We start from the raw sequence: 9,980 nt of genomic DNA on the forward strand, positions 1-9,980 counted from the left end.
AGTGTATGCACAGTTTTGTAAGTATGTAGAGTACTTTATACTATATGAATACTATGGCGTATGGAGGGTACTACGGCGTATGGAGGGTACTACGGCGTATAGAGGGTAATAACCGCCGCACACAGTGTGCCCTGGAGTGTAATCCCGCCGCACACAGTGTGCCCTGGAGTGTAATCCCGCCGCACACAGTGTGCCCTGGAGTGTAATCCCGCCGCACACAGTGTGCCCTGGAGTGTAATCCCGCCGCACACAGTGTGCCCTGGAGTGTAATCCCGCCGCACACAGTGTGCCCTGGAGTGTAATCCCGCCGCACACAGTGTGCCCTGGAGTGTAATCCCGCCGCACACAGTGTGCCCTGGAGTGTAATCCCGCCGCACACAGTGTGCCCTGGAGTGTAATCCCGCCGCACACAGTGTGCCCTGGAGTGTAATCCCGCCGCACACAGTGTGCCCTGGAGTGTAATCCCGCCGCACACAGTGTGCCCTGGAGTGTAATCCCGCCGCACACAGTGTGCCCTGGAGTGTAATCCCGCCGCACACAGTGTGCCCTGGAGTGTAATCCCGCCGCACACAGTGTGCCCTGGAGTGTAATCCCGCCGCACACAGTGTGCCCTGGAGTGTAATCCCGCCGCACACAGTGTGCCCTGGAGTGTAATCCCGCCGCACACAGTGTGCCCTGGAGTGTAATCCCGCCGCACACAGTGTGCCCTGGAGTGTAATCCCGCCGCACACAGTGTGCCCTGGAGTGTAATCCCGCCGCACACAGTGTGCCCTGGAGTGTAATCCCGCCGCACACAGTGTGCCCTGGAGTGTAATCCCGCCGCACACAGTGTGCCCTGGAGTGTAATCCCGCCGCACACAGTGTGCCCTGGAGTGTAATCCCGCCGCACACAGTGTGCCCTGGAGTGTAATCCCGCCGCACACAGTGTGCCCTGGAGTGTAATCCCGCCGCACACAGTGTGCCCTGGAGTGTAATCCCGCCGCACACAGTGTGCCCTGGAGTGTAATCCCGCCGCACACAGTGTGCCCTGGAGTGTAATCCCGCCGCACACAGTGTGCCCTGGAGTGTAATCCCGCCGCACACAGTGTGCCCTGGAGTGTAATCCCGCCGCACACAGTGTGCCCTGGAGTGTAATCCCGCCGCACACAGTGTGCCCTGGAGTGTAATCCCGCCGCACACAGTGTGCCCTGGAGTGTAATCCCGCCGCACACAGTGTGCCCTGGAGTGTAATCCCGCCGCACACAGTGTGCCCTGGAGTGTAATCCCGCCGCACACAGTGTGCCCTGGAGTGTAATCCCGCCGCACACAGTGTGCCCTGGAGTGTAATCCCGCCGCACACAGTGTGCCCTGGAGTGTAATCCCGCCGCACACAGTGTGCCCTGGAGTGTAATCCCGCCGCACACAGTGTGCCCTGGAGTGTAATCCCGCCGCACACAGTGTGCCCTGGAGTGTAATCCCGCCGCACACAGTGTGCCCTGGAGTGTAATCCCGCCGCACACAGTGTGCCCTGGAGTGTAATCCCGCCGCACACAGTGTGCCCTGGAGTGTAATCCCGCCGCACACAGTGTGCCCTGGAGTGTAATCCCGCCGCACACAGTGTGCCCTGGAGTGTAATCCCGCCGCACACAGTGTGCCCTGGAGTGTAATCCCGCCGCACACAGTGTGCCCTGGAGTGTAATCCCGCCGCACACAGTGTGCCCTGGAGTGTAATCCCGCCGCACACAGTGTGCCCTGGAGTGTAATCCCGCCGCACACAGTGTGCCCTGGAGTGTAATCCCGCCGCACACAGTGTGCCCTGGAGTGTAATACCCGCCGCACACAGTGTGCCCTGGAGTGTAATACCCGCCGCACACAGTGTGCCCTGGAGTGTAATACCCGCCGCACACAGTGTGCCCTGGAGTGTAATACCCGCCGCACACAGTGTGCCCTGGAGTGTAATACCCGCCGCACACAGTGTGCCCTGGAGTGTAATACCCGCCGCACACAGTGTGCCCTGGAGTGTAATACCCGCCGCACACAGTGTGCCCTGGAGTGTAATACCCGCCGCACACAGTGTGCCCTGGAGTGTAATACCCGCCGCACACAGTGTGCCCTGGAGTGTAATACCCGCCGCACACAGTGTGCCCTGGAGTGTAATACCCGCCGCACACAGTGTGCCCTGGAGTGTAATACCCGCCGCACACAGTGTGCCCTGGAGTGTAATACCCGCCGCACACAGTGTGCCCTGGAGTGTAATACCGCCGCACACAGTGTGCCCTGGAGTGTAATACCGCCGCACACAGTGTGCCCTGGAGTGTAATACCGCCGCACACAGTGTGCCCTGGAGTGTAATACCGCCGCACACAGTGTGCCCTGGAGTGTAATACCGCCGCACACAGTGTGCCCTGGAGTGTAATACCGCCGCACACAGTGTGCCCTGGAGTGTAATACCGCCGCACACAGTGTGCCCTGGAGTGTAATACCGCCGCACACAGTGTGCCCTGGAGTGTAATACCGCCGCACACAGTGTGCCCTGGAGTGTAATACCGCCGCACACAGTGTGCCCTGGAGTGTAATACCGCCGCACACAGTGTGCCCTGGAGTGTAATACCGCCGCACACAGTGTGCCCTGGAGTGTAATACCGCCGCACACAGTGTGCCCTGGAGTGTAATACCGCCGCACACAGTGTGCCCTGGAGTGTAATACCGCCGCACACAGTGTGCCCTGGAGTGTAATACCGCCGCACACAGTGTGCCCTGGAGTGTAATACCGCCGCACACAGTGTGCCCTGGAGTGTAATACCGCCGCACACAGTGTGCCCTGGAGTGTAATACCGCCGCACACAGTGTGCCCTGGAGTGTAATACCGCCGCACACAGTGTGCCCTGGAGTGTAATACCGCCGCACACAGTGTGCCCTGGAGTGTAATACCGCCGCACACAGTGTGCCCTGGAGTGTAATACCGCCGCACACAGTGTGCCCTGGAGTGTAATACCGCCGCACACAGTGTGCCCTGGAGTGTAATACCGCCGCACACAGTGTGCCCTGGAGTGTAATACCGCCGCACACAGTGTGCCCTGGAGTGTAATACCGCCGCACACAGTGTGCCCTGGAGTGTAATACCGCCGCACACAGTGTGCCCTGGAGTGTAATACCGCCGCACACAGTGTGCCCTGGAGTGTAATACCGCCGCACACAGTGTGCCCTGGAGTGTAATACCGCCGCACACAGTGTGCCCTGGAGTGTAATACCGCCGCACACAGTGTGCCCTGGAGTGTAATACCGCCGCACACAGTGTGCCCTGGAGTGTAATACCGCCGCACACAGTGTGCCCTGGAGTGTAATACCGCCGCACACAGTGTGCCCTGGAGTGTAATACCGCCGCACACAGTGTGCCCTGGAGTTTAATACCGCCGCACACAGTGTGCCCTGGAGTTTAATACCGCCGCACACAGTGTGCCCTGGAGTTTAATACCGCCGCACACAGTGTGCCCTGGAGTTTAATAAAGTCTACACAGTGATCTCATTCACATACCGCAATACCTGGCACTGGCGGTTATATACCTATAAAATCTTTTTATTATCGTCTTATTACACTGTAAACCTTGAGGGAAATAAAAACACGCTCAGTACAATTCATGGTGTTCACAAATGTGAATATCAAAACATATTCATAATAAGAAGCCAAATCCTCCACCAGTGACCGCACTGACTCGTCGCAATAAGTTGTGTCTATACCGCCAGTGTAGATCCAGACCATAGACTTATCCGCGTGAATTCCGTTGAACCTCGTCCAACCATAGTTGAAATGGAATACATGTTGAATTGGCGTATTTTATACCTCACATAATAAACAGATCAATGCTAAGCTGCCTCTCAAATTTCCGTGACAGAAAATCCGGATTGCGGACCTGCCGAAAGAATGAACATTCCGTGTGGACTGCATTGCCGTCAAAGCGCTCCTAGCGCCGATGGTCCCAGCACGGAATCTACGACTGGAGATATTCCGTAGTGTGAATGGGCCTGTATAGTAACACTCTCTTTGTTGCCCATAGCAACCAGTTACAGCTTAGGTTTCATTTTTCCCAAAGCAACATGAGAGTTGTGATTGGTTGCTATGGGCAACAAAGAAGTTTACTATAAATCAGGCCTTGTTAGGCCTTTGTGGTGTCCCGCTACCGTATTGTATACGTTACCTATATAGAGGTCCCCATAGTCAGAGTCCCTAGGACGTTGGGGTCCCTCTTTTGTTGTTTTCCCCTTGTCACCTCTCACTTAGTCGATGACTATATAGCAGTTCTTATTAATATAAATGTAAGTATAAGTCTAAATATGTATATATTTAGTTATCTACCTGTTCGGAGCGTAGCAGGACCTGCGGGTCACGTGATTAGGTTAGAACTCTATGGTTTTGCTACAGGACCTTTGGAGGTTCCCGTGACGTGTTCACCCACAATGCACTGTAAGGGTGAGTGACAGTCGTTACGAACCAATCAAAAACGGCCAGCCCCTGCCCATATAAGGGACCTGCGCCATCTTGATCGTCCTCTTCTCTCTTGGGTTGCTGACTCTGGAAGAGGTAGGACCTCCGCAGCTTACAAGACGATTTTCTAGGCCAAAGCCTTGCGGCCTAGGCCTCTAACATAGCGGATAGACTAAGCAATTCCGTGCTACTCATCACAAGATCACTGGACCTAAATACTCCGCTAAATCCAGCGGATCTCTGCTATACAATCCTTAAGAAGCTAAATTGAGCTTATCTGATCCCAACCGACTGTCAATCGCTGCTCAAGCTATATGCAAAGAGAATCTGTTATCTGGACTGTTACTATTACCACATGTACAGAAATTCTTCAGTAAAAGTTCCTGCAAGTTTTCAGTTAAAGGGGTACTCCGGTGAAAACCTTTTTTCTTTTAAATCAACGGGTGGCAGAAAGTTAAACATATTTGTAAATTACTTCTATTAAAAAATCTTAATCCTTCCTGTACTTATTAGCTGCTGAATACTACAGAGGAAATTCCTTTCTTTTTGGAATGCTCTCTGATGACATCACGAGCACAGTTCTCTCTGCTGACATTATTATAATAATAACACTTTATTTATTGTTGTCCTTAGTGGGATTTGAACCCAAGTCCCCAGCACTGCAAGGCAGCAGTGCTAACCACTGAGCCACCATGCTGCCCTTAGTATGCATCTGCTATGCATGGTTGTTAAAATGGACAGAGATGTCAGCAGAGAGCACTGTGCTCGTGATGTCATCAGTGTTCCAAAAAGAAAGGAATTTCCTCTGTAGCATTCAGCAGCTAATAAGTACTGGTAGGATTAATATTTTTTTAATAGAAGTAATTTACAAATATGTTTAACTTTCAGCCACCAGTTGATTTAAAAGAAAAAAGGTTTTCACCGGAGTACCCCTTTAACAGCGGTTGTGGACAATCCTTTATTTCTGCATCACCTATTGCTCTTGGGAAGGGTGGCAATAGGCCTATCAAGAAACACAGCATTTAACCCTCACCCTGGCGTCACAAGTGACAAGGGTTAACAGCGCCCTTAACTATCCTGAACAGCAACACCCTAACTACCCTACACCCCCACAAGACAGTGTCCTCTCCTCTGCCACCACACCTTGTTTTCACAGCGGAATACCGAGAGGAATCCGGCTAAAAATTGTTTTAGATGGGATTCTGCTACGCCATGAACACGAAAATTCACAATCTGACACGGAAATTCAAATTTCGGCCTACGCAGAAAGAACTGACATGTCCATTCAGAAATGCATTGGGGTCTATGGGGACGGCGAATTGGACCCAATACTGCCCACAGCTGAGGGTTTGCTACAATTGTAAGTAGTCCAGGTGATCTAAACCAGTGTTTCTCCGACCAGGGTGTGCCTCGAGTTGGTGCAAAACTACAACTCCCAGCATGCCCAGACAGCCGTTGGCTGTCCGGGCCTGCTGGGAGTTGTAATTTTGGAACACACGGAGGCACCCTGGTTGGTAAATTGTGATCAAAATAAACAATTACGGTACAGATTAGGTTTCATTTTACCAAAGCAACATGCGAGTTGTGATTGGTTGCTATGGGCAACAAAGAAGTTTACTATAAATCAGGCCTCCTTAGGCCTTGTTTTCACAGCGGAATACCGAGCGGAATCCGGCTGAAAAATAGTTTGATGGGATTCTGCTACGCTGTGAACACGAAAATTCACAATCTGGCACGGAAATTCAAATTTCGGCCTACGAAGAAAGAATTGACATGTCCATTCAGAAATGCACTGGGGTCTATGGGGACGGCGAATTGGACCCAATACTGCCCACAACTGAGGGTTTGCTACAATTGTAAGTAGTCCAGGTGATCTAAACCAGTGTGTGTCTCAAGTTGGTGCAAAACTACAACTCCCAGCACGCCCGGACAGCTGTTGGCTGTCCGGGCCTGCTGGGAGTTGTAGTTTTGGAACACACGGAGGCACCCTGGTTGGTAAATTGTGGTCAAAATAAACAATTACGGTACAGATTAGGTTTCATTTTACCAAAGCAACATGCGAGTTGTGATTGGTTGCTATGGGCAACAAAGAGAAGTTTACTATAAATCAGGCCTTCTTAGGCCTTAGGCCTTGTTTTCACAGCGGAATACCGAGCGGAATCCGGCTGAAAATAGTTTTCGATGGGATTCTGCTACGCTGTGAACACGAAAATTCACAATCTGGCACGGAAATTCTAATTTGGCCTACGCAGAAAGAACTGACATGTCCATTCAGAAATGCATTTGGGTCTATGGGGACGGTGAATTGGACCCAATACTGCCCACAACTGAGGGTTTGCTACAATTGTAAGTAGTCCAGGTGATCTAAACCAGTGTGTGTCTCAAGTTGGTGCAAAACTACAACTCCCAGCATGCCCGGACAGCCGTTGGCTGTCCGGGCCTGCTGGGAGTTGTAGTTTTGGAACACACGGAGGCACCCTGGTTGACAAATTGTAAACAAAATAATTACAGCTTAGGTTTCATTTCACCAAAGCAACATGCGAGTTGTGATTGGTTGCTATGGGCAACAAAGAGAAATTTACTATAAATTAGGCCTTAGGCCTTGTTTTCACAGCGGAATACCGAGCGGAATCCGGCTGAAAAATTGTTTTCGATGGGATTCTGCTACACGAAAATTCACAATCTGGCACGGAAATTCAAATTTCGGCCTACGCAGAAAGAATTGACATGTCCATTCAGAAATGCATTGGGGTCTATGGAGACGGCAGATTTCCAAGCGGTCCTAGCGCCAGCATGGTCTCCTGGTGCTTGCTGGAAATTTTCCGGTCGGACATTTCGCTAAATATCCACTGTGTGAACATAGCCTTAGAGTCTATCCTCCCTGTATAGTTACTATCATGTATATGGAGCCTGTACAATGGCCTGCGAGGGACCCCTGAATACTTTACATTGGCCATTAGGAAGCGTTTTTTCCCTGCCGCCTTTTACAATCCAGTCCCTCCCATTGTAAAGATGATTATTTTGTTAGGATTCCTCCAGGTGACAGCACCCGCCCGGTTCCCTATGACAGCTCTTCCATCACATCACACAGGTCGGGGCCTCCATCACCTGCATTCCACAGATCCTGAGGGCAGTTTCGCCCGCGGGAGGAGGGGCACATAGCATTGTACGAATGCTACCTGACCAGTGTTTCCCCACCAAGGTGCCTCCAGCTGTTGCAAAACTACAACTCTCAGCATGCCCGGTCATGTCGTTTTTGCAACATCTGGAGGCACCCTGGTTGAGACACACTAAAATACACAATGAATGATCAGGGAAGCTGAACACATTGCTTTCATAGCATTCAGCATCCATGATAATACATTGTGTAGCCTTTGCCTGTCTGGGCATGCTGGGAGTTGTAGTTTTGCAACAGCTGGAGGCACCATGGATGGGAAACACTGCTTTATGTTAACATCTCAGGGGCACTCAGCACTGGAAATAGTGACATGAAGCAGTGATCCCCGGGCGCAGGGAGCGCTCTAGACTTTTACATTAAAAAATATATATAATAATAATAATAATAATAATAATAAATTATATAATATTATATTTTTTTCTTTTTTTTTTTTCAGTCTGAAATGGCCGATATGGAGAGCTACATTTTCAGGTTAGTGTCCCTTTAAGATCTCTTTATTGACCAGGCAGTGTTTGCTTTAGATATATATACATACACATGCACCACGCAGGAGAGAGATTAGATATGTACATAAAAAAAATAAAAATTAAATAAAAACGCCAACCCTATAGCTATCCATTAATAAACTTTACATAGATCTCCAGCAGCCGCTGTTCTTCCAATCCTACATATGTAGCAGAGCTGAATTTGTCATTTCGTCCTCTGTTGTGCACCATCGTATGTGCACAAGCCCAGCTCTGCTACATACAAACAGTGTTATTCTCCCCCGATCACAGAACATAAAGAAAAAATTAAAAAGTTTAGATTTAAAAAAAATGTAACAACCATTCAGATGTAGCAGAGCTGAATTGGCCACTTTGTCTTCTCTGTAGTTCACTGGGACAACCCAATGCACCATTGTAGGCGTACAACAAACCCAACTCTGCTACACCCAAACATAGTTTTTATTCTCCCCCCCCACGAACACAAGGAAAATAAAAATCAAATTTTAAAAGCAAAAAATAAAAAAAAAGCTTTGATAAAATCGAACAAATTGCACACGATTTATCGCTATGGTTTGTGACATATTGGCACCGGGGTTCATACGGGATTCCGGCGGTCTCATGACGGTTACGGGTGTAACATGAGAGGCGGGGGAGGATCCCACCTGTGTAATGGAGCAGCACTCACCTGTGGACAGGTAAACTATAACTTGTTCTCGTCTCTGCATGGTCCGGGCAGGGAAGGCGGGGGTCTCCACCTAAATCTTATAATGTCCAAGGATAAAGATCCAAGACTGTCCCAGAGTCTGACCTTAAGAAACTAATCCTCGGCCGCCCTCTCCTCCTTCTATCTCCTTCTCTTCCTGCTTCAAATCTACAGGTAACAACCAATAGCAAGACGCTGATGTCTCCAAGTCTCTGCCTTCTTGTCCTCCCAACCCAACCCAACCCCCCTCCTCACCCCTGGGTCTCATCCACACCCTCTTACTACATACAATGAACATAAGAAGCAGAGCTGAGTTTGTCATCTGGCCCAATTCATGGTGATATCATAAGGGGGGGTATCTGTATTTTACCTAGGTAAACCTGCTGCATTACCTAAATCCTAGGTGTCCAACCTGCCGTACCTCCAGATGTTGCAAAACTACAACTCCCAGCATGCCCAGACAGTGGTCTTGAAACTTTCGCCTTTTAGTTGTTGCAATATTACAACTCCCAGCATGACGGCTGTCCAGGCATGCTGGGGGTTGTATTTTTTCTACGTCTGGAGGGGCCGCAGGTTGGACACCTAGGATTTAGGTAATGCAGCAGATTTACCACTTCTCCCCCTGATGATCTAAACCAGTAGTCCAATCAGTGTGCATCCAGCTGTTGCAAAACTATAACTCCCAGCATGCCTGGACAGCCAATGGCTGTCCAGGCATGCTTGAGGTTGTAGTTTTTGCAACAGCTGGAGGCACACTGGTTGGGAAACATTGATCTAAACCAGTAGCCTTCAAACTTTGGCCCTCCAGCTGTTAACAAAACAGCAACTCCCAGCATGCCTGGACAATGGTTTGGAGACCACTGATCTAAACTCATGGGGGCCAGTCACATGACAAATTTAACTCTGCTCCATCAGGCATAACAAAAGAATACGATAAAACAGACGGATCCCTTATCCAAGATTATTTAATTCTGTTTTTCTACAAATGTGCAAAATGCATTAAATTGACCAAATTGATGTGTTTCACGTTTGGTTGGTCCCCCCCCACATAGTGCCCCATTATGATGTTTTCCTCAGTAGGGAATGAGTGCTCCAATAGGCAAATGCCCCCTTTAGGTAGGCCCCCCAGTAGTGTTCTTAGCAGGTATTTTT

The 9,980-nt window shown here is 49.9% G+C and overlaps 1 protein-coding gene across 3 annotated transcripts in view; it reads right to left on the reverse strand.

Moving 5' to 3' along the window:
- GPA33 (glycoprotein A33) overlaps nucleotides 1–8,949 on the reverse strand; it is a 44,146-nt gene extending 35,197 nt beyond the window's left edge. Inside the window, exon 1 of one of the 3 annotated variants that reach the window (XM_056559881.1) lies at nucleotides 8,811–8,949. In XM_056559881.1, the coding sequence (XP_056415856.1) occupies nucleotides 8,811–8,850 (40 nt within the window). In that variant the 5' untranslated portion in view covers nucleotides 8,851–8,949. Of the gene's footprint in view, nucleotides 1–4,175; nucleotides 4,283–4,333; nucleotides 4,461–8,810 lie in introns of those variants that run through there. The other 2 variants (XM_056559883.1, XM_056559884.1) reach the window with 2 other exon arrangements.
- Between the last annotated feature and the right edge of the window lie 1,031 nt (nucleotides 8,950–9,980).

Source organism: Hyla sarda, chromosome 2 (assembly GCF_029499605.1).
Source record: "Hyla sarda isolate aHylSar1 chromosome 2, aHylSar1.hap1, whole genome shotgun sequence".
Lineage (NCBI taxonomy): Eukaryota > Metazoa > Chordata > Amphibia > Anura > Hylidae > Hyla > Hyla sarda.